General features: G+C 38.2%; 1 protein-coding gene across 3 annotated transcripts in view; it reads left to right on the top strand.

Moving 5' to 3' along the window:
• The window catches only part of GNAQ (G protein subunit alpha q), a 118502-nt gene that overhangs the window by 35380 nt on the left and 57146 nt on the right, over positions 1-25976 (top strand). For all 3 annotated transcript variants that reach the window (NM_001031427.2, XM_040655550.2, XM_046905376.1), the window contains one exon: positions 10964-11148. In NM_001031427.2, the coding sequence (NP_001026598.1) occupies positions 10964-11148 (185 nt within the window). The remainder of the gene's footprint in view (positions 1-10963; positions 11149-25976) is intronic.

Genomic DNA, 25976 nt, shown 5'->3' with positions numbered 1-25976 from the left:
CTTTGCTCTATAGAAATTCGTTAGTACAGTATATCTGTCATAGAATCATAGAATGGCCTGGGTTGAAAAGGACCACAGTGATCATCTAGTTTCAATCCCCCTGCTATGTGCAGGGTCGCCAACCACTAGACCAGGCTGCCCAGAGCCACAGCCAGCCTGGCCTTGAATGCCTCCAGGGATGGGGCACCCACAACCTCCTTGGACAACCTGTTCCAATGTTTTGCCAGCCTCTGGGTGAAAAACTTCCTCCTAATATCTAACCTAAACCTCCCTTGTCTCAGTTTAAAATCATTCCTCCTTGTCCTATCATTATCCACACTTGTAAACAGCCTTTTCCCCTCCTGTTTATATGCTCCCTTCAAGTATTGGAAGGCGACAATTAGGTCTCCCCAGAGCCTTCTCTTCTGCAGGCTAAACGAGCCCTGTTCCCTCAACCTTTCTTCATAGGAGAGGTGCTCCAGCCCTCTGATCATCTTAGTGGCCCTCCTCTGGACCCACTCCAAGAGCTCCACATCCTTCCTGTACTGGGGGCCCCCAGACTTGGACTCAGTACTCCAGATGGAGCCTCACAGGAGCTGAGTAGAGGGGGACAATCACCTCCCTCTCCCTGCTGGCCACTTCTCTTTTAGTGCAGCCCAGGATATAGTTGGCCTTCCAAGCTGCCAGTGCACACTGCTGGCTCATGTCCAGCTTCTCATCTGCCAGAATCCTGAAATCCTTCTCCACAGGGCTCCTCTCAGGGACATCTTCTCTCAGTTTGTATAAATACCTGGGATTGCCCCTACCCATGTGCAGCATCCTGTTCTTGGCCTTATTGAACCTCTTTAGGTTTTCATCTGTCATCTAACAATTAAGAGAAAAGTCACTGTATGTAAGATCATAGAATCATAGAATCGCTAAGGTTGGAAAAGACCCACAGGACCATCCAGTCCAACCATCTGCCCTTCACCAGTGGTTCTTGCTAAACCATGTCCCTCAACACAACATCCAAACGCTCTTTGAACACCACCAGGGTCGGCGACTCCACCACCTCTCTGGGCAGCCCATTCCAGTGCCTGACCACCCTTTCAGAGAAGTAGTATTTCCTAACGTCCAGCCTGAATCTTCTCTGGCGTAGCTTGAAGCCATTCCCTCTAGTCCTATCACTAGTCACCCGAGAGAAGAGGCTGACCCCCAGCTCACTACAGCATCCCTTCAGGTAGTTATAGAGAGCAATAAGGTCTCCCCTGAGCCTCCTCTTCCCTAGACTGAAAGAGTTATCAAGATAACTGGTGCATATACAATTTTTATAATGTGTGGTAACTTTACTGATCTTCTGTAATGGGTAAGATTTGCTTAGTTTTTTGTAAGCATTCAAGATATTCAGGACTATTTTTGAACCAACTCACTTAGATTGATGTTGATGTTTGACATGGTTATTCAGTGTGATTCTTCACATTCTAAGCTGTGTTCATAAAATTCTGTCAGTTGTTTCTTTGGAAAGAGTCTTTACTTATCTTGCCAGCCTTTTTTGTTGTTGGTACATGAGTCATTCATGAAATAATATTCTGTTTTCTTTCAGAGAATACTGGTAGTCATCTTAAGTATATGTTCCTAAATTACTAAGATGATACAAAGTAGGTAATTTAGTGAACAGTGAAATGATGATGTGCTTTCTTTTTGAAAGCAGATGGAATATGCAAATGGTGGATTATGATCAAACTAATAAAAGGATGAGTACGTACCAGGTTTTTGTCAGTGGCAATAGAGCAGTGTGACAGCTCTCCCCACTTTTTTCATTAATGGGTTTTAGTTTAAACTTGTACTGTATTAAATTGCAAAATTCATCACTGAAGTTACTCTCCTGGCTTGGTTCTTTGTAGTCAATTGTACTCAATTTTTAGCTTAAAAAGCCCTTGTTCTATTGTTGCAGGAACATACATCAGAGAACTTTGCTCCTCTTTGGTTTTGTTTTCTTGCCTTGAAAACTCAGATACTTTCTTGCCTTAGCCTGTTTCTTTTTTTGTAACTGAAACATAATTGAAAGTGCTTCCTAAGATGAGGTGTCTCTGGTGAGATGTAGTCCTTTGATGTCAATGAAGGAATTTGGTAACTAGTGTAGAAAGTAGCAGAAAGATACTATGATTCTACTGTTCATTTCATAGATAATAGAAATATTTTCTATATTCGGGACTCTTGATATTTTTCCCATACCAATTTTATTCTTGTCTCTGGACAACTTTTCATTTTAATTATTTCAGGTTTTGTATCTGATTTGTAACCAAGATGGAAATGGTCAGTTCCCAAAATTCATTTATAAATATATAAAATGGTTGGAGGCATAGAGGTGCTTAAATATCTTTTAAGAGTTCTGGAATGGAGGAGATGCAGTATGTTATAGAGGTGATTTTTTTTTTCTAGCAATGGAGAAAAGGGCTAAACTCAGCTGGGCGGGAGTGCTAGGTGACAGCTGCATCGTCTTCAGTCACAGTCCCCTTTGAGATGGGAGACTGTGCAGCCATGGAGGTATGCATCTGTTAGTAGAGCTTCAGCACGAGGAACCTGTGACACTTCACTGTGTCAGCTGGGCAGAGCCTTCTGTTTGCTCAGCACCCTCTTCTTTCAGCAGCTGAGAAGGGTGGCTCTGGCTCAGTTTCAGGGCTTGCAGGCTGGGTGGGTGCTTCGCAGAGCTCAGCTGCAGGACCCGCTGCTGGGTGAGTGGCCTGTGGCAGCCAGCCCGACAGCCTGGGTCCTAGCAGTGGGATGGGCCAGCTGCCTTGAGGAGCTCCAGGGATGACCTCATGCAGTCTGTCTTAAGTTTTGTGATATTTTGGCACCTAAAGAGCCAGGCCCATTCAGAGCCTGGATTCTGTATGGTTTTTGTGTTTTCATGTAGGACAGTACTTGGTTTCAGCCGAGGTATGATCCTTTTACATTCCACCACTGGAACAGGAACAAAAGAAATATTTTTTTTTTTCTTTTTCCTCCTCAGCTGAATTAGTAGCAGAGAGGACATAAAGCTCATTTCCAAGTGAAATATAACTTTACAGTTGAAATCAAACATTTTTCTTCTTGAATTTCACACATCTCTGTTACTGTTTTAGCTCTTAATCCACTAAGGAGTTAATGAGATGAATTTTCTTAAGCAGTAAGTATGTTAATTTACTAGTTAATATCTGATGAGATTGATTTACACACTTTTCTTTAAATTTGGGAAACAGCTTGCTACAGTCTGTTTTCTTTTGAGTAAATATTTGATGAAACTGTGTAGTTGTAGTAATACCTCAAGTAGAAAACTAGTCAGCAGATAGAAGTGCCAAGGTGGATCCAGACTGCCTGGTGTCATGGTGCTGGGACGGTGGTTCCATTCCCACCTGAGAATCTGCACTTCCCAAGTTCTTCTGGGCTCAATTTTGTCATGGAGTCCTAAGCTAAAAGACAGTCTTCTGTGAATGTTTTTATTGTGGATTCAGTGGCTCTTAGTAAATGTATGTTGATGGCGACTAAGAAAGTAGCAGATTTCAATGCCTTTTTTTTTTTTACTTTATTACATATTAAGAATCTCTTTTCTCCCCTCTAGGCTTATCTAATTTTCATATAACATTTTAGCCAATAAAATGTGGTGGGTTTTTTTTCCTGTTATAGGTCAAATTTAGGAATAAACCAAATCAGTTTTAGTTTAGCAACATTTGTTCACTCAACAGATGTCAGGGTGGATTTTACTTAGAGAATGGTATCTTCACGGTTTTAGTTTAATAACTATGATACATGATATATATGATCCCATTGTTCTTCAGATTTACGTGATTCACAATGCAGTGAAATAGGAGAACAGGTACATGTATGTATTGTGTACCCATACGTAAGAAAAGTTTGCCTGCCTACCCTTGTAGTTTGAGTTATTTTTAAATTATTCTCCTGATTTCTCCTTGGCAGCCACCACATAAATTTTAAAGCCATTCTGCCAGGAGATGCATTGCCACTTATTAAAATTTGAATGTGTTATATGTTTCTTCAGGAAGTCTGGCAGGGTAAAGAGCACTGTTTTTCAACATATTGTCGTTCAGTGTGCGCTCGGAAAAACAGCAGTCGTGGAGTAACTTGTGCATGGTGCGTGCGTAAGGGGTTACTGCTGCATTTAAGCGACTTGACTTCCTTCCTGGTTTTGCTTTTGGATAAAATACTGCTGAGAGTCTGGTAGATCTCTGGTTTTAAGAATCTGTGATGATTCAGTAATACTTGTTGCTATTATTGTTCAAAGAAAAAAGCTTCTGGGAGGCGTTCAGAGATTTGCCAGGCTGTAACATGCTACACTTTCACAGCTCCTAAGTTTTGATAATCCTCTCTGCTACATTTGAGTAGATATTCGTAACTGTTTAAGATATTTATTTACTCTTTTCTTTTTCTTTCCAGTCATGCAGTAGATTACTCTGCAAAGTGCCGTATAACAGTTATATTAGGTCATGTTTTGGAAGGAGCATTATTCTTTTTAAAGGATGGGGAGGGATTTTTTTTCTGATTTCTTACTTACACATTTTGAAGTTTCATATATGCTGTGTGGCTTTCAGCTGTTTTTAAGACTAGCTTCAGAGAATTGATCCAAGTCTTGATTAGTTTAAACGTGCAATAGCATCAGCAGAAAATTGACCTCAGAGTAGTTTTTCCATTTTGTGCTATTCTGCCGTTCTTCTTTGTTGCTATTTATCTTTTCTGTCTTCTTATTTCATCTAGAGCTGTATCAGCTCAGGTAACAGTGGACAGCAGAAGCAGTAAGACAATTATCTAGGCATATGTGCTTTTTTTTAAACCACCTTTAAGTTTTTCACCAAGCAAAGCAGACCAACTAAAGAGACTTGTTTTATGGCTCAGAGATGCAGTGTGTCGTGGAGATAATTAGCCTGTTAGCCGTGTTGCTGTTGTTTACTTTCGCAAAAAGTAGGATTTTAGGCATGCGTTCTCAACTTGCTCTGTAATAGATGAAGCTGTAGAAAGTACAGTTCGTGTGTTATCAGCCATTTCCTTGATCTTCTCATTGTACTGATCATGAGATTTTAAAAGGCTAAAAATATATTAAAACAATAAAATCTAGATTTGACTACAGTACTGTAACAGTAATATCCTCTCTTCACCAGGAATAATGCTGTAGTGGTTGCAGTCTTGGCTTAACTAACTCTGGTAATTCATTAATCCCAATTTTTCCCTGTTTCCCTGGTGGTGAATAGTCTTGCTTTTTTTTTTTTCTTCCCAGATATTTTGGTTTGAGTGAAGTGTCTGAGCAAGTCTCTATAGACATGCAAGTAAATGGTGTTTTATCACTATTAAACAGTTTTCATATAAATAGGACTGTTTTACAGAAAGACCTGACTCCATTCTTTTTTAAAAGAAAGCTGTGCCTGACATTTCTTTGTCTGCTTTTCTTGTCAGCCACAGTCTTAAAAGAATAAAAGACAACTTTCTTTTCCTTGATTGTAACCATGTAAGGAAGACTATCAAGTTTTTGTCAGTTCCTGTGTATTGAAAATGAATGTCTTCACTTCTTTTGAGACATTCCTGTAATTTTTATTATTTTCTATCATTTGTGCTTTAATCCTATTTTAGTGTATTCTCGGCAAGAAATTTTTCATGATTTCCTGTTTCAGCAGGGCTGCTTTCCATGTGTTGCCACTGCCTATGCAACATGCAGTTCAGTTGAGGGCTAGAAATGCTCTCATTGTTGCAGGTGACTTAATCAAAAGATTGGTTTGTTGGAAGTCATGGGACAATTTGAGCACTGACCTGAGGAAGGACAAAGTTGAGGGTTTTTTTTTTTTTTTTTTTTTTTTTTTTGGAACAATCCTCAGAAAACAGATTTTTATATTCATATGGATAGTGGTTTGCCTTTTTATTTACTGAAAAAAAATCGTGTGTGTATGTCTTTATATAATGATATAGATAGAAGATATAAAGCAGAGCAAGTCTGTCTTGTGGTTGTGTGTTTAAACACTACACGTAATAAATATTTTTCACATACGTATACGTGTATGGAATATATAAAATATACACACATCTATGTATCTTTAGGTCTCCAAGGGTAATGTGTTACTGGTCTTCAGCTGACAAACTCTTAGTACAATACCACACAACTAAACAACCACATAAAAGGATAAGCTGCATCTGACCTAGGTTTTTTGGTAGATGTTTGAAGTTGTGAATAATCTGAAATACTGTCTTCCACAGTGTGTTGCCGATGGCTTTATCAACATTTTTTCTTCCTGTTTGTGTGTGATACTGATTACTACCACACTCCTGATAAATAATTAAAAGAATTAGATACTTCAGATTTTAAGACAGTAATACAAGCATTGTCTTCCTATCTCAACGCTGAATTTGCGTTTGAGGATTTGAAAGGAATCTGGGTGCTCCTATAGTGAAGCGTCAGGACCAAAAATGACAGCTGCTTTGTATTCTGTTGATTCAGAGATGCTTGATGCAAGTGTTTTTCTTATCCATTAGTTAGGGCAGAATTTGTGTAAGAGTTCATGGTGTCAGAAAGGCATATCACTTACGATTCTGTGCTTTATATGTTCAAGTCAAACAGACTTTTGTATTAGAAGTACGGCATTTCTCAGAAAAGCTAGAAAATGTTACCAGAATGTTTAAAAATGTGTGATATGACATTTTATTTCACTTATGAAACAGAGTCATGTTCCTATGTACATCTGTCAGAAGAAGAGAAAAAGTTCTTCTGGGTGTAGCTTGTGGGTTCTGGTGGATGAGAAACTCAACGCAAGCCAGCAGTGTCCACTTGCAGTCTGGAAAGCCAAGTGAATCCTGGACTGCACCAATACAGAAGTGGCCAGCAAAACAAGGGAGTTGATAGTCCTGCTGTCCTGCTCTGCTCTGTCTCTGTGAGGTCTCATCTGAAATACTGCTGTGCCCAGACCTGGGACTCCCAGCACAAGGAAGATGTGGAGCTGTTAGAGCAGGGTTACAGTGACACCACAAATATGATCAGAGGGTTGGAGCACCTCTTCTATGAAGAAAGTTTGAGGGAGCTGGGCTTGTTGGACTAGATGATCTTGTAGGTCCTTTCCAACCTTGTGATTCTATGGTTGATTCATCCTGGAAAAGAGGATGCTCCAGGGAGACATTATTGCCGCTTCCTAGTACTTAAATGGCGTTTATATTGAGAAGGGAGACCAAATTCTTCACAGAGATTGATAAGATCTCTTCTCCAGGCTTAACAGGTCCAGCTCTCTCAGCCTCTCCTCGTAAGAGAGGTGCTCTGGTCTCTTGGTGGTCTTGGTTGCTCCAGGTTGGACCCTTTCCAATATGTCCACATGTCTCTGATACTGGAAGGCCCAGAGCCAGATGCAGCACTCCAGGTGTGGCCTCACCAGTGCTGAACAGAGGAGAAGGATCACATCCTCCAACCTGCTGTTGTTATCCTGAGTAATACAGTCAAGAATACTTATAGCTTCCTTATGGACAAGGGCACAGTGTTTGCTCATTTTCATACTGGCCCTCCATAGTCTTTTCTGTAGAGTTGCTTTCTGGCTGGGTGGCCTCAGCATGTTTGTGTGTCTGGGGTTGCTTCTGTCTGCATGCTTCATCACTTCACGCTTGTCCTCGCTGAACTTTGTGGAGCTCCTGTCAGCCCATCCAGCCTGTCAGATCTCACTGTAAAGCCTTCCTACCCTCAGGCAGATCAGCAGTTTCTACCAACTTGGTGTCATCTTCAGACTTGCTGGGAGTGCACTCAGTGCCCTCATCCAGGTCACCAATGAAGATATGGAAGAGGGCCCAGTACTGATCCCTGGGGAACATCACTCGTGACCAGTCATGAGCTGGATTTAGTTCCATTCACTACCACTCACTGCCTGGCCATCCAGCCAATTCTTTACCCAGCAAAGAGTGTACTTGTCCAAGCAGTAGACTGCCAGATTCTCCTGGAGAATGCTGGAGTAGACAGAGTCAGAGGCTTTGCCGAAGTCTAGGTAGACTACATGCACAGCCTTTCCCTCATCCACCAGGTGGATCATCTGATCATAGAAGGAGATGAGGTTGGTCAAGCAGTAGCTGCCTTACATGAACCCATGCTGGTTGGGCCTAATCCCGTTGCCCTGGACATACCATGTGATCTTTCTCATGATTATCTGCTCCATAACTTTCCTCAATACTGAGGTCAGGCTGGCAGGCCTGTAGTTCTCCAGATCTTCCTTCCAAGCCTTCTTGTAAATGGTTGTCGCATTAGCAAGTCTTCAGTTGTCTGGAACTTCCCTAGTTGACCAGGACTGCTGATAAATGATGGAAAATGGCTTAGCAGTCACCTCTACCAGCTCGCTCAATACCTTTGCGTGGATCCCATCCAGCTCTGTGGACTTGTAACAGTCCAGGAAAAGCAGCAGGTTGCTGTTCCCTCCTGAATTATGGAGGGTTCTTTCTGCTTCCCATGTTGCTCTTCCAGCTCGGGGTGTAGTACACTGAGGATAACTTTATGAATATTAAAGACAGAGGTAAAAAAGACATGGAGAATGTCCTTACCTTCAGTGGTAGGGTTCCCCACTGCATCCAGTGAAGGATGGAGATTATACTTGGTCCTTCTCTTACTCTTAATGTGTTAGTAAAAGCAGTTTTTGTTATCTTTTACAAGATAAAGTTACACCCAGAGTCTGGTGATGATATGAAGTTTTTGCTGGGCTTCTGCCTTTCTAATTTTCTTTCTGCTTATCCTAGCAGCATCTGTATACTCTTCCAATGTTCTAAACTCTCTTTTTTTTTTCTCAGAATCTGAGCAAAAGCTCCCTCCTTAGCTAGGCCATTCTTCTTGACTGACTTTTCTTACTGCACATGGGGATGGCCTGCTTCCATGCCTTTCAAATTTCTTCTTGAGCAATGTCCAGCCTTCCTGGATCCCTTTGCCCTTCAAGACTGTCTCCCAGGAGACTCTCCCAACAGTTGTCCTAAACTGTCTTGACCACAGTATAATCTGAGTGTGCTAGTGAAGGCTCTGTGTATTAGCAGTCTTGATCTCACTTTTCAATTTTGGAACATGTGCTTTTTCATTACAGTAACAATCACTTGTCTCCCCAGTGGCCGTAAAATAGGTCAAGATATAGCACTCTGCTTGCATTCTGGGAATGTGTGTGTAAGGTACACTTGGGGTGGAAGTTTGGTTTATGGTTAAGGAAGTTTGGAAGTTTGTTTTATGGTTAAGGGTAGTGGTGCTGAGGGTTTCATGATAATGTTTATGTTTAGAGCTTTGAAGTTATGCGGTGTGTGCTACCTCAGAAATACTTACGGGTTTCCAGTGCAGCATCATGCTTTAATTGTGCATTACAATGCTGTAAAACACAGTTCTCTGGTAAGACACTTAAAATATAATGTAATGTGCCAGGTTACCATTGTTGTGAGATGCAAATATTGTAGGATGAGGCATGAAAGCTTTAGAGAAATTATTAAAAAGAAACCCAAGCTGGAAGGCTGAAAAGCATTGCAGCCTGGTGAATGTGTTGGGTTTCTGAGTATCTGGGCTGGGTATCTAGAGAGTGTGAGGTTTATATGGCTGTGCAACTGTTGGTTCTAAATTTCAACTCCTCCTTTTAAGCAAACACAATTTAGATAAGCTCTTCTAAACACAGAGGATGAGCTCATTGAAAGGTGAAAAAAAAGAGTGCTATATCCTACATGAAATTTCCAACAAAGAGATCTTAACTTCAAATAGACAAATACTAAGAAATGTTCAATTAAAAGAAAATCACTTGTGCTTTGTCTGAAACAGAAAAACAGAAAGAAATCTGAAGAAATCGACTGCTTCTTTATGAATATGATCCAAATTTTAATTAAGGCTGATTTCATACATTTCCGAGTTTGAAGTGTGCAGGACTCTACTTGTTATAGTACTTTATTATTATTGTTGTTTTAAAATTAACTTATCTATTGGTTTTACACTGCTGTCTATCATAGTGTCCTGCAAGTTGGCTAAACATGATAATTTTTTTCCAACTTTCTGAATTTTTGTGATAACAAGTCTCATAGTAATTATCTGAAGTTAGGTATTTTTTAGACAATATCTTGAAGAACTTGAACTTATATGTTTTTAAATAATAGATCAATATATTTGTATGAAATTTTGTTCTGGTTACTAGTTTAGTTGGTAAATCACCTTATTCTATCGTATCTTCCAAATTCAAATTCAATCCCAGGTGGCCAAGAAGGCCAGTGGTGTCCTGGCTTGTATCAGAAACAATGTTGCCAGTGGGAACAGGGAAGTAATAGTCCCCCTGTACTCAGCACTGGTGAGGCCGCACCTCGAGTACTGTGTCCAGTTTTGGGCCCCTCACTGTAAGAAGGACATTGAGGCCCTGGAGCGTGTTCAGAGAAGGGCAATGGAGCTGGTGAGGGTCTGGAGCACAGACCTTATGAGGAGAGGCTGAAGGAGCTGGGATTGTTCAGTTTGGAGAAGAGGAGGCTCAGGGGAGGCCTTATTGCTCTCTGTAACTACCTGAAGGGAGGTTGTAGTGAGATGGATGTTGGCCTCTTCTCTCATGTGATTAGTGATAGGACTAGAGGGAATGGCTTCCAGCTGCACCAGGGAAGGTTTAGGCTGGACATTAGGAAATACTACTTCTCTGAAAGGGTGGTCAGGCACTGGAATGGGCTGCCCAGGGAGGTGGTGGAGTCACGGACCCTGGAGGTGTTCAAGGAACGTTTGGACATTGTGTTGAGGGACATGGTTTAGTGAGAACCACTGGTGATGGGTGGATGGTAGGACTGGATGATCCTATGCGTCTTTTCTAACCTTGGTGGTTCTATGATTCTATGATTAGTGTAGTGACGCTTTGTTTCTGATGCTGCGGTTTGGTATTCAGCTAGTCTTTGTAGATACTGTATAAGCAGCTGCTTTACCCTGTTCTGCCCTGCGATGAATTAGGTGTCAGCTTTGTGCTGGAAAGTCATGTTTGAGTCCTGTAACTAAAGTATATCCTTCTTACTTGTCTTACAGGTACAGGAGAGAGTGGCAAAAGCACCTTTATCAAGCAGATGAGAATCATTCATGGATCAGGTTATTCCGATGAAGACAAAAGGGGCTTTACAAAACTGGTGTACCAGAATATATTTACAGCAATGCAGGCCATGATCAGAGCCATGGATACTCTCAAAATTCCATACAAGTATGAACATAATAAGGTGAGATTTTTGTTTATTTCCGTAGCTGAAGTTTTTCCTCTTTTTATTTCAGTAAATATAGTGAAAGTCTTCAAAAACTGCATGTCACATACAAATTATGCTTCAAGTTATGAAGAGAGAGTCATCCTTCAGTCCTTTCTTTAGTTCTCTACCTTTTGTGCTGTTCTGACAACATAGAGTTGCTGCTGTCTCCATGGGAGCCGCTCTTAAAAAGATGTCCTGGGGGGTTCATTACAGGAAGAGTTTCAGTGGCAGCCTGGTGTTTCTTTAGAGTTTATTACTTCTTTTCTTTTCCTTCCAGTGCATGCTGTGGCCAGAGCACAGTTAAACCGTTTCTCTGGTCTGCACCAGCGCTGCTTAAGGTTTGCCATTAATATTACATGTGGAAAAATAGATGGAGATAACTGGCTTTGAGCATATTATGAAATAAAATTTTTTACACAAGGTCTTAAGGCAGATTCTCCTGACACTGATGGTACTGTTGAAATTTAGAAGGACAAACTGCATTTGAAATGTTGTAAGGTTTATCTTTGACTAGCCTGACTTCTTTTTAATCTTTTTTTTTTTTTTTTTTTTTTTTTACATTTGCATTTTAAAAGAAAGATAACTAGAATATCTCAAGCATTCCATAAAGGAGAGTGAAATGTTTAATATTTACTTGAATACATGGATTACCTTGCTTTATATCCTACTTCTTGCCTTAGAAGTGTCATGACTTTGTTTGAGAACAGTTCCTAAGAATTTGTAATAATTTTTATAGTTGAGTCATTGTCAGCAATTTTGTCAGGAAGAAATGTTGAGAGGTGGAGGGTGCAGCTTTCTTTTGAATCTTGCTTTCTTTGTTTATTATGAAAACTGAATGATAATTTAGTAATTCAGGACGAAAATACTATTTTGTCTGATGAACTAATTAAAGGTTATTTTATCCTAACATATTTTTAAACAACAGAAATTATGAAAAACCAGGGAGAATTTTTGAAAGGAAGTAAGCTGCTGTTGAACAGGGAATACATAATGAAATGCAAATATATTTGTGTTAATACAAAAACCTTTTGTCTGTGTATATAAAGTTTAATTATTATAATTTAACTGATGTACATGTATCAAAGCTGCCAATTTAGAAATAGGACAGTTAAAGCTCATTCTCAGGTGAAAAAGCTTTGTTTCTCCATTTGCATTGCCAGACATGGCTGGTTACCCTTTTATTGGTGACATAATTGTTGCATTAACCTCAGAATCTTGAAGGACCTGGATTTATGCAGTGGAAAACTAGAAGAATCCAGTCTGCCAAAATCCATATTGTTAACTGACTTTAATAGGAGTTAGTGTTTTGAGCACATGGTAGAAAATTGTCCAAAATAGTAAAACAGACTGTCAAACTTCCTAGTTTGACTGTGTGTTGCAGCTCTCTGGTTTTCCCTCATCTCTCAGAAACCAAAATCAAATGTGTAACTAGTATTAAGAAAAACCCTGTATTTTAGTGTGGATTATAACTTGTTAAGTGCGTGTTTTTGCTATATGCAGAATGCCTACTTTCCTAGTATTCTGACTTGAGAAGTTTGTTCATTGTGAACACAGGTATTTTTTTTTCTCTAAAATTGGTATTGGTTGTCACTTTTCTGTAGTGTCTGGTAGTCCTAATCATAGATAAGTAGAAAGTAAGGAAAAAAAACGACTTCAGAATATATGTTCTATACTTAATATTCAAGTTTAGGGTGTTCAGTTTATATAGAGTGTTCTGTATAGTTGGAGTGAGTTAGTGTTGGCATAGCTGGATGTGTTGTATGCGTGGCCAAATCCATCTAATTAGAGTTGTTCACTTTCTCTGCATACAAATGACTTCCCTGTAAATGAAAATCTATCTTTGTGCTTTACAAGCATTTCTATCAGTTTTAAATAGGGCTAGATGTAAAGTAAAAGTCACGAAATGACATGGTTTCAAGGGAGTTCCTTTAAAAATTCCTTCTGGAAATACAAGAGAAATACTAAAGTATTGTATTGACCACCAATCAGTTGGTTAATCTGTTCCTTTTCTCTTTTTTTTTTTTTTTTTTTTGGAGTCCATTGAAAACAAACTCATTAGTCTAGCAGTCTAGAAAACACAGGAAGAGTACTTCCTATTAATTTGAATATCATATCAGGAAATCCTATCTCTGGAGAGAATATCTCAGAGCTTAAGTAACTGTGTATTTTTAGCACAGTACTTGTTTTGGACATTAGTTTAGGAAACGACAGCTTGTTGATACTGATGCAGCTGGTCCTAAAGAAATGAGGGTAAAGTGACTCTTATGTGTCCAATTCCTTGCATTCTGGGAAGCTACTGTAGATTGAGGCTACAGTAGAAATGCTTTCCTCTTCCTGTACCAATTCTATTACCTCTGGCTGAGAATTGCTAAAGTTGAGGTGTTTTGAATGTCTTTTTGTGGAATTTTGAAGTCTTTAAATCTGTCTTCATATTTAAAAAAAAAAAAAAAAAAAAAAAAAAAAAAAAAAAGGACAGCTAAGTAAGCACTTGGGATTATTTTAATTTAGTGTAGAAAGAAACAAGTTTTAAGTCTAGCAATTTAGCTTCTTACAAAGCGCTGTTGGCTTCATCATCTCTGACATAGCTAGAGAAAGAGACTGAAATGCGTTGTCCCACAATATAGTAATCTGTACTCTTAGAATGATTTGTTACTAGAAAAGGGAAAGTCAGTTGCAGAATGTAACTAACATTACAACACAACATAACATAACATGACACATTAGAAGTGTCATGCCACAGAACAAATGGTAGGGCATCGTAATGCCTAATGCATACGTTTTTCATGTTAGACTGCACTATATGAGATCTACTGAGTTTTAACATAATGGGTGATGGTGATCGTTCCTGTTAGGAGTTTGTCAAAGGAGGTGGTATCTCATGGATTGATTTTTAGTTTGTTTGGGTAAATGTTACCGTGTTTCTGTTGTTTCTTATTTTAACTACAAGTTGTGAAGCTTTCTTCTGCCTCTTGAATTTCAGAGTAAGAAGTAGTTCATGAAAAACAGGAAAGCATCAGTTTTTTTATGAAAATGTTCATAAGCAAGTTTCAAAATTGCCTGTCTTTGCAGAACTGAGTGTGCAGTATTAAGTCATGTGCAGTTACAGACATTCAAATGCACATTTCTTAACATTAGAATATACACTGATTTTTTTTTTAATAATCTGTCTTGGTAACTGAAGTGTGTATCTGTGCTTCTATCATATGTCTCAAATACTGAAGTAAGAAAATGATCAATTTTAATCTTTTAAATTCTCAGATTTCTTCACAGTGTCTTAGAAGACTTTGTTTCAGGTAGCACAGTCTCAATTTCTTGATTTCTAGCTTAAAATAAACAACACAACAAAACATGTCTAATATTGATAAAGGTAGGAGAGTGTATGTGGATGGCTTTTAACTTTTTCTTTGCTGTTGTTACAGAAGTTACACAAAATAAATACTGTAGTAAAAAAAACCAACAAACAACCAGACAAAAGACGCTGCAAACTATTACTGTATTAAGAACTTAATATACCACTGTTACACCCTACTATTCCCATTCAATGTAACTACCAAAAGATAAGTTGCTTTTTTGTTCAGCAGACCTTGTCGGGAAAACGTCACTTGGTAGTGATTAACAGGCAGGAAATCTTGCTTGAATCCCATGTCCATAAGTTCCTGTGAAACTTCTTAAATAGTCATAACAACATAAGTGGTGTGAGGAACAAAATAGACTACAAAAAAAATTGTTCAGCAGGCTGAAAATATAAAAATAATTTTTATTATAGGTCTGGACAATTGCTTTTATGTTTCCTACAAGTGGGTCTGCTGCAGTTGTTTCAGTATTTACGCCTGTTGCATTTGGGGAATGCTTTACAGTGAAAATATGCAGGTATAGGAAATGTGTTTCAAGTCTCATCATCATGGGCATCATCTTCAAGCCCATGTTTATCTTGCTAACTAGTTTCTTCTGGGACAGACAGATCTACTGGAGCAAACAGACGAAAGTGGGGACAAGAATAGGTTTAGAGTCAGAGTTCATAAATTCTTATATTGTGTAAACACTTGGGGATGTTAAATGCACTAGACCTCTTCAGTGAAATTGATAGTTTATCAAAAAATAAGTTGCAGGAAGGGGCCTCCCTGTTATGCTCTGCCTGATATATGAAGAACGTAGAGGATTCAGTCCTGAGCAGAGGGAGAAATATGAGATATATTGTCCCTCAGATGAGGCACCTGTTCTTTTTGTGTGGTGTTTGGCCTTTTGTGGTTTGTTATTTTGTAAGAAAAGCAGAAATTATATTTACGTTATGTTGAAATGAGGTGCTTATTGTATTGGAACACAGATAACGAGGTGGTTCTTCAGGCAGGTGAAGACACCTGAAATGTACTACTGGCACAAACTGTTCTTTGACATTGCAAACCTAAAGTGGAGGCCTTCAAGCAGGTTACAGGAACAAAGAAATCATAGAATGGTTTGGTTTGGACTTTAAGGCCTTTAAGATCACATAGTTCCAACCCCCCTTGCTATAGGCAGGGACGCCTCCCACTAGACTAGCTTGCTCAGAGCCCCATTCAGCCTGGCCTTGAACACCTCTAGGGTGGGGGCTCTCTGTCACATTCTCTCTGTGCAGTCTCTTCCAGTGTCTCACAACTCTCACGGTAGAGAATTTCGTTCTAATATCTAGTCTAAATCTGTCCTCTTGCTGAGGGCACACTTGATCCCACTGTCCACATCACCTTCAAAGATGTTAAATAACACAGGTCCCAGCACCGATGCTTGAGGAACAACACTCATCACTGGTCTCCCCTTGGACATTGAGCAGTTGACTACAACTCTCCAAGTGTGACCATCCAACCAATTCCTTATCCAGTGAATGGTCCATCCATCAATTCCATTTTTCTCCAGTTTGATGACCAGGATGTTGTGCAGGACAGTGACAAATTCTTTGTGTAAGTCCTGACACTGTAACTCCATCATAAAAGGCCACCAAGTTAGTTAGTCATGACTTGCCCTTGGTGAAGCCATGTTGATTTCCACCAATCACTTCATCTTTACTTTTTGTGTGCCTTAGTAGTGCCTTCAGGAGGATCTGGTCCATAAGCTTGCCAGGCACAGAAGTGACATTGACTGGCCTGTAGTTCCCTGGATCTTCTTTTCACAAAAGCACCAGTGTGGTCTGTGATGTCCATGTCTAATTCTTTCAAATTCACCTTTTTTGCTCTTTCTGCTACTGTGGAGAGCAAGTGGTAGTAATGCTTACAGATTGCTCTGAAACTTTTCGGAAATGTATCCTTCCTCTGGTCAGCTTTTCTGGAGAACTCTGACTCATCCAATTGTTTTCTTTTTATATTATGTAGAAATAATAAAAATCCTGGAAAATTGTTGCTTTCATTGTTCATTTCAAGGTTGCTTGAAATAGGGTTTACAACAATGAATTGAGGAATCTTCAGCAAAAATGCCTTCCCCATCCACCCCCCGCCCCTTTTTTATGGGTTTCATCAGTCTTTCAGTTTGCATGTTTTATGTATTACAAATGATAATGTCCAAGATAAAAGAAAGGTTTGTCTTATAGCAAAATTCAGCTTTTGGCTGAGGATTAAGCCAGTATTAACAAGAGATTTAAGAAAACACTTCTTCATTTGTTTTGAATTTTGAGGTTTTGTATTTTTGTATTCCTTTTTCTGGAAGTCCTTCCGCACTTTTTTCTCCCTGATTGAAATAGGTATGAAGTCTGCACGTTTTGTTACCTCACTCGCATGTCTTACCTGTTCTCAAGGTATGGACCCGTGTTGTTTGACTCTTAGACTTCGTATTCACTGTCGGTGATTATGTAAATATGAGACATGAGGCAAGAGTCTCTTGATTTTTTTTTTCTGGAAAAGGAGGCTCCCAAAAGAAAACCAAAGCATGATGTTATCAGTATCTTATTTTCTTTTGATTTTTACAGCTTTCTCTTCCAGAAACAAAACTCAGAGCTACTGTTTAATAATTCAGCTTTGGTAAAAACTTAGGATTTTGGATAAGTAGGAAAATCATTTGCTGTGAGCAAGTCACTTTTGTGAACAGCTTTTAATCCCTCATACAATTGTCCAGTTCCTATGTGGCTTTAAGTTTCCTTAGTTTCTATCATGCAGGACAGCTGATGGGGTGTGTGGCCTGGCTGGAACAAGTGATACTGTGGAAAAAACTGTTATGATTGAGGGTTTTTATGCTAATTAAGGTTGTTTCAGAATGTTTCATTTTAATTCGTGTGACCTATGGGCAGAGTTAAAATTTGGCTCATTGTTTAGTTAACCTTTCTAAACCATTTTCTAGATACAGTAATAGATTGCATGTATATATTTTGCTAATTTGAAGCGTTATTTTATAATCTTCAAAATGTAGGTCGTGTCCTGAGTAGTCTGTTTGAAGAGGCTCTCTTTTCATTTTTTTTAACTAGCTGTAGCTGCTAGTTTGAGAGCTTATAATCTATTGCTGACCATAAGAGCAGATAAATGAATGTGCTTGATAAGTGAAGGCATTCTTTGCATCTGGTCTCCAGACTTTGTCCAGCTATTAACCTTAAACCAAATGTTGCCAGTTGTACAGGCTGGATGAAAAGTCTGTCACTTTAGCATGAAAAAGCCTTGGGCTTCCTTTCTGGACTCCCTACAGCCATATGCTGGGTGGAGGAGCAGTAGGAATGATGCACCACAGAGTAAGAACTGTTGACATAAAGCTTGTGTAAGCCTCATATGCCTATTGTGGCATTTGGAGTTAATTGTTCCACTTCATGGTTATTTTTTGTTGTTTTTTTTTTCTATTCATCCAAAAAAGGTAAAAAGACTGGGTTGGCATTTGACATTTAGTCAGATTTTTCTCATGTAGTATGTATCTGCTATCTGCTGAGGTTATACTACATGTATTGTAGAAGAAAAGTACCACCTTGACCTTGGAAAATCTGAATGTGGACTTGTTTTCCAAACTGTACCATTTGTAAGGCTACGCTGCGTCACTGTATTTGGGAATTGCTTTAGAATGAGGTAAAAGTTAAATTTTTATGTTCACCTTTCTATTACTGCCTGCTTTTTCAATTACGATTATTTTTGAAGTAGCCCAATAGTATATTTTTCACTACTTGTTCTAGGTAGCTGAAATTGGAGAAACATGGTACCACCAGTTATTCAGGGCTCTTTCAAGGATCATTTAAAGCAGAAATCTGCTGAGTACTGAAGAGGTAATCAGTAGCATTTATACCTGCAGTATTAACTGTGTAATCTCTCAGACAACTCGGGCAATTTGTGCGGAAACAGTACTTGTGCCTTATGTAAGAATTTTATGGGGTGTTCTGATACTGCAGTATTGCTTCCAGACTGAGTATCAATGCAAAGGTAGTACCAGTTAGCAGTCCACTTTTTCAGGAACAGAAAAAAAAAAAATAGTTTGTATTGGAAGGTTGCTTTTTAACTGCTGTCGATTTTTTTTTTTTTAATTATTGAATGTATGAAGATGAAAAATTGCACTCCTGTGATTTAAACCATAACAGCGTATGTTGAAATACCATTTGAGAATAAGACTCATGCCAAAATAATTCATTATACCAACGTCTGAAAGCTATATTTATTCCTTAGAGCACATGTTCCAATCAAATGGGAAGTATATCGTGCAATTTTAAGTTCTTGGAGAGTTGCCTTTTCTTCCTTTTCTTGACTATGTTAAAGCTGCTTTCATTCAAAATGTATTTCCGCTCTCTTAAAGCTGAAGTGGTTTGCTCTAAAGCTTTAATTACTTAATTCCCATAAAATCAAACTTTCCGGATTTCCTTTAGTTATTTTTTCCTCCTTTCTTTTCTTCTACTTTCTCAGTCATTCTGGAGCTTTTCAATACTGCCTTGACCTTTTAACGGTTAGAGACATAAAAATAAAGGATTGAAAATAAAGCCACTTGAAGCAGTGTAAAAACATACTGGATATTATACTTCTTCTTTCCATCAGTCGTCTGCAAATAAAAAGAAGAGCATAGAACAGTAGCAAACGTGGTGACTTCTTAAAAAAAAATATTTTGTGTTTTTTTTAGTTTAGATGTTTGTTAACAATTTGAGTGATAAAATAACTTCAATATTCATTCTCTTTTGTGAAAAAGCAGGAGCTTTTTCAAACGCTTGTTACTGTATAGACTTATGGAAAAAAGACTCCTGTGAATCAAAAAAAAGTTAAGTGATGCTTTGATGCTAACACTGGTGCTGTCAGTATTGGACTGAGACATCACTGAAAGACATGAATAGTGTTTGACCAGCATGCTGTGGCATGCAGAATATAAAATGGACGTTATAAAGATGGATGTTATAAAGAAAATGGATGTTATAAAGAAAATTGTTACTTACCTGACTCAAACCTGGTCAGGGGGGATGTTTAGGATATTTAGGAGGAGACTGAGGAAATTTTGAATGGATGGGTCTTCTCAGAGGTTGCAAAGGAGACTACACAGTGGCAGCAGTGGAGGGATTTCCCTGAAGGAGGACACTGACCATGCAAGTAGTTTCTAAATTAGCATCAAGAAGTTTCTTGGGGCTGTCTGTGATTCAGAGGGAGCATGTCTGTTTGTGTAGGCCCATTAGTTCACAGAACACTGTTCTTTCAGAATTAGTGTAATGGTACCATGTTTGCTTATAGTTCTTTTACTGCTCCTGACCCAAGTCAGCTCTTGGAGAGGAATCTAAGTATCTGTTGTCATTTTTCCAAACTGAGACTTGGAACTTTTTGGATTTCATCAATAGTTCTAGTGCCACTGACCAGGAAAACAAATTATGCAACCTCATTATTGGGTTCATTTTGAACAGCCTCATCTCAAGCAAGAAGTTCTTCAGCAGGACAATATTTATAAATAAAATTGTCCTAATCAGAGAGGGGCATGGCAGCACAGCCTTGTAGCTCATGTCATTCTTGTGTGATAAACAATGACTTGCACTGGCTGCCCTTGCTGTGCCAGGGTAGTTACTCACTGCACTGCAAAATATTTTAAACAGCAACTCTCTCCTGTGAAAAACTTAATAATTTTTTTCACTATTTTGGAAAATAAATTTATGTTGTAAATTTTTGAGGATCTAATTTTAATCAGAGAAGCTTTAGCTCAAAAGCTCTCTTTCTCTGTTGTTTCCTGATTCCAGTGCATACTTACTGGTATGCTTCTGACTGTCTGTCCCTTTTCGATGCCTGTCATCTTTTGTGGTCTTCCTGTAGAGCTTCCTGTGTACTGCTGTCTGATGAGACCATATGAATCAGCAGTGTGGGTGGTGTTTTTACCCTTCTGACAAATGAGAAAAATGCAACAATACTCTTAATTTTTCTTCATTTAAGTCAGTCTTATTCAGATAATTACTTTTTAATGCACATGAGGATGCATTTGTGTGATCTAGTAGGTGTTTCATTGAATTTTTTTAATTTATCATCTACTAACCATGGTATGTAGTGGAAAATAACCTTTTATGAATGCATCCCAGCTTGATGATATAACCTTCTGCATGCATCGAGACAGACACTGTCTACAGAATCCTTGTCAACATAAAATGCAATCAAATTGTGTCTATTCAACATTTTAATGCAATTTGTTTCTCTGTACTGTTTTCATGGTCAAAACTACATGAGAATGAGATTGTATAATTTCTTTTCTCTTGGGAAAGAAATGAAAATTAGATTTCTCATAAGGAACTGTCACAATGAGAAGAAATTTAAATAAATATTTCTTGGAGAGGGCTTGTTAGACCCATGTATATTGTTATGAAGGGAGAAATACAGTTGAGACATAGGCTGAACTGACAAGAACCTACTTCTAAGGTAAGAGTTAATTCCTGAAGATAGATTTCTTCAGTAACTTCTTCAGTGTTCAGTTGGTTTCATTAAATCATTATTCTTTGAACGTAATATAGTTATTCCTCAGCAGGGCACCAAGTAAGCTTTTTTTTCCCTAAATACATATTTTTCACAATTTGATAGATCTCTTTCATCATTTTTTTTATTTTATTTTTTTCACCTTGGATATTCTACATATCAGATATTGAGCAACTGCATTTTGCAGAAGAGTGTAAGGGAAGGATAATATGCAAGAACCGCAATGCTTCTTTTACCTGGTTCCCATGGTTGTTTTGAACTTCCAGTCTTTCTGAAATTTGAGATGTTTCTCAGGATAGTCTTAGTTTTCTCCAGCAGTGTGAATTGTGGAAGTAATCGAATGGGGTCATTATTTGGCATAAGTTCTTTTTATCCAGCTTTATGAAACTGAGATGGCAGTTGAATACAGACTTCCTGATTTGGTAGCATTTCCAAACATCCACTTTGTGGAGCCAGGGTTATCCCAGCTGCAGACTTCTGGAGATATTAATACAGGGCTTGTTGAAAATAAATATTCCAAATGACTATGGAGGCAAACAGAAAACAATGCCATAATTCTAGATCTGCAGTTGATGGTGTTGACCAAAATAGAAAACATCACTTTTTAAAAATACTTGTAAGGAAGGGACAGTAGCTATCCCTTTATGATGAGCAAAAATGTAGTGCATGCTTGTACTGTGGAGTAATTTTGTCTTAGAGACCAGAGTTCATAGATACTCTACAGGCTGGTTAAAAATGTGCTTAAGCAGAACCCTACCGCACCCAAAATACAGACGTCTCTGTATCAGATGAATGTAATGAAAGAAACGAGGGTAAATCTTGACTGTTATGATGTCTTATGGGTTCCAGCACAGTTACAGTTTATAAATAAAATCAGTAACTCAGCAAAGCGTTTTCCTCTGCACTTCATAGATTTTTTTTTAATCTTCACAGCCAATAACAGAATAAGGGAGAGGCTCAGACCTTTTAAAAAGTTTTTTTTTCTGTTTTGATGCAAGTTTGCCTGCTGTTTTGTATGTGTCTGTTATTTCATGTTCTTTATGCAGCATCTTGCTAAGCAGATGCCTACATGAAGACCAGTAAGTATTAAATTGCTAGTAATTAGACCTCAGAATGACCAATAGCGCTGGATAAGTGTTCAGAGCTACTGTATAGAAAAGGTAGAGGTATTTCTCTCTTCTTTCCAGCATTCTGTGTTGTGGCACCATACAGAGTCCCATCATCTGCATCCCTCACCCCACTTGCAGCAGAACTCTCACAATAAGCTGTTTCAGAATAACCCCATATATGAGTTGTAGTGCAGAGTCATGAATAGAAAGTGATGGTGTTATGCCTAGTGCATGCCGCCATGGATCATCATGAGCTGTAAAGTCTTCCCCTGACTGTGTACATCAGCTGCCTGTAGGGATCCTGTCTTTGATCTCTGTCTCTTTCACTGACTGGTGTGGCCACAAGAATATCAGTCCTATCAGAAATGTTTAATGTGCTTGTTAAATTGGGGTAATTTATTCTAAATATTCTATAGCAATGCATTAATTCATTTTATTTGCTTTATGAATTTAGTTTCAATAACATAGCTGCCAATAAGTAAATTGGAGCTGCGTACCTACATAGGCAGCTTGGACTGGATCCCACTGCAGTTAAATTAATATTATGTTATTTATTGTCAATATAGAAAACCCCACCTAAGCATCGAGAGAATTAATTTGAATAAGGCTATTGTCTTTTTCCTCTTTTTGACCTCTGTATAAAAGAAAGCCATTTCTTCTTTTTTTAATAAAGTCATTGTATCATACTGGTATTAGCTTTCTTCAGAACATGCATGTCTACAGAAGTGAATTCTGAAGTCATGTATTTGCGACAGTGGCACAGTGCCACCACACAAGAAGCAGAGGTACCTGCTCTGCAAAAGCAAGAACTGGTTTAGATAATGAGCTCCAAATTTTGGCTATATGTAACCTACTGCCAACCTGTGGATCTCAACAATTGCCTCCAGTCTCATGCAGTATTCACATTAGCATGTATGGAGATGTGGTAGGACCATCATGAGCTTTGATGAAGAAGAAAAAGTGGAGTAGTATCTACCAGACCCATTAGCAGCTGCTTAAGTTAGGCCAGCCCTGAGGATGTTCTGTCTTAACTTGGAGAAGTGCCTGAAGCTAAAAGCTTTAACAGTCAGGAAGGTATAAAGATGATGTATTGCTACCTTATGCTTAACTCTTTCTTTTCTTTTTCTGTCTTGCTTTTTGTATGTTGTTAAACATAGATCACTTTGCTGGTTTTCTCACTTGGCCTCATACCTCATATGCAACAATAATGTGTTCTAGAGAATGTCAGTTAGTCAATATCTTCCCATTATCTGGTGTTATTTTTAATGTACATTATTCAGTAGTTTCTCAGATACTGCAGATAGTTAAATAGGCTTTCCTCTTGTTAAAGAAAGGAACAAACTATTTCTCTGGGCTAAATCAGAAAGCTAAAGTAACAACTCAAGTTTTGCTGCCAGGTCTCATTTCTTTCATAACTGATTTAAGACTTTTATTCCTTCTCTTTTATAGAGGTCAACACTATTAATTTATCTCTAAAACCAGAACAGAAAAATAGTTGTTTTTTTCCTGGTAAAAGATGACATATACTTGTACCCTCATTTTTAGAGAATTGAAAGTATAAATTGTTGCTTGTCTGGTAACTTATAATGTTCTCTATACCGTGAATTGGAATTTCACACACTGTCAAGGGTTTAATTTTTTTTTTTTTTAATTGTGGCAAAGAGAGATTTTGCTTTAATCACATTAGTGAAATTTCATATTTTGGATATGAAACAGAAGAGATTTAACTACAGTTCAACTTGTAAGGAAGGCAATTTGTAAAGAACTTTGCTTATAAAATACTTCTAATATTGACTATGTAAAAGCCAGTTTTTAAGAGATATATGTCTTCTCTGAAGAATCAAGACAACTGCAGTAAATTTCCTTTAATCTGGTAAAATTAATGTTGCCTCTTCTGGTATCAGTTCGTTTAAATATTTAGAAAGAAAATCTCAATTCTCTGATAAAGCGGGTCTAATGGCATTTTAAAGCTTTTTTTAATGGATTGTACTATTTCTGGACCCAGGGACAGTCTTTTGATGTCTTTATTTTTAATTCCTAAGTATGTATTCAGCAAGAGGACACCTAACTGAGCTGCTAATTCCACTTTCAGTGACTTCTTTAGAGTCCTAATTTTGGAAATTGTAAGGTTGTCAATAGTTATAAGTACTGATACTTTTGCTCATCATACTCCTATTTTTTTTCTTCCTTACCTTCTCTTTTTAATGCACTTGGTTTTTAACCTCCTACTGTAACTATTTCAATCCTCTGAAAATGGAAGAATTCATTTTTGCAATGGAATAAAAGTTGGTCTTAACTTATTAGAGAAGCAGCACTTCTTTCCCTTGTCTTCTGACTTTTCTAATTGCATGATGTTAACCTGAAGTGTATTTGTGCGTAGCTGATGGGCAGTGAGAGTGTAGTGACTCTTTTGAGACAATACCTCTTAATTGCATGACCTGCCTTGCTCAAGTGGAAGGAGACTGACTCAGTTGAGCAGTGTTTTCCTCCATCTCATCTGGCTTGTCAGTGTTGGTATGTGGTGTACATTGTTAGGGAATGTGACTTCCATATGGTTAGTGCGATCACAGAAGCATTACTATGTCCATAGGTCAGTTAAGTTGGATGTACTGACAGGGTGAGGCGTACAGGGCAGGCAGACTGAGCTGCTTCTGGTAGGAAGAAAGCCTGGCTAGAGAAACACCCATTTTTTAGGTCTCAAATCTGCAGTACCTACTCACTGTTTATGGGTCTTTTTAAGCAACAGCAGCCCAGACCAGCAATTTGGTTAACTGCATAGTTAAGTGGAATGGGTAATTCACCCCAGAGCTCTTTTTCCTGTGTAATAACTCTGATTATCTTTTGTAGTAGTTACTTTTTGAAGTTAAGTAGTGAATCATCCAGAAGCCTACCCGTTTACCTCAAGAAAAGAATAAAAATGAAGTATGTGGTTGAAAACGTTACCAAAAAATGAGTGCTCTTTCTGTTTCTTCACTTTGCAGACATTCTCTTGACATCTTTCATCCATCAAAACATGCCTCATGAGTCTAGCGGCACAGGAAAGCCTTTTCATAAAGCTACATCAAATGAATATTTGAAGAAATCTTTAAATTTTGAACCATATTGGCACATCATTGTTTTTATTTGTTCCTCATAGGTAGTTATGATTCAGCATTAATTATGCTGAGTCTGGTGGTTGTCCATTTAGTCATGTTGAGGAGCTCTTATACAAACTAATACTAGATCAATCACATAAGAATTCATGAACATGAATGCGTAATCAGGCACAGTTTATTTGAAATACCTGAAAGATGTCTTATTGATCATCCTCCTTTTTCGAACTGTGGAACTCCCTAGAGGTCCCCATAGAGGTGTATTTTATTTTTTTTATGCTTGTGTTAAGGCTAAGTCTCAATATGCTGAGTGCTGTCACTAGTAAAATCTTGTTTGAAGAGCACAGTTCAATTCAAGAAACTTGTGGATTTGTTCTCTTCCGTAGTATGTGCTCATTATATACAACAACCAGTAAAATTTAGGCTTCAGACTGTGCTTCAGACAGGCCTCTGATAAGCTGTATGAACGAAGTCCTGAAAAGTATGAGGAAAAAACATCCAGAGAAAGATTGCCAATAGCAAGTAATTGAAATTCATTATGAATATATTCACTCAATATATTTAATACTTTTTTACCTTAATCATTTAAATCCATGCTATGGTCCTTAAATTTGGGCTACCTTATTCCCTATTTTCTCTCATCTCCACTATGTTTTTGGGCACAAAAAAGAGCATCCCAAATCATGATACCTTAATTAATTTTAGTCCTCTGTCAAGGAAGTAACTGCTGAAATACTGTTTCCTTTTTAATTAAG

Source organism: Gallus gallus, chromosome Z (assembly GCF_016699485.2).
Source record: "Gallus gallus isolate bGalGal1 chromosome Z, bGalGal1.mat.broiler.GRCg7b, whole genome shotgun sequence".
Classification (NCBI taxonomy): Eukaryota; Metazoa; Chordata; class Aves; order Galliformes; family Phasianidae; genus Gallus; species Gallus gallus.
This window is presented reverse-complemented; position numbering and strand designations above follow the sequence as displayed.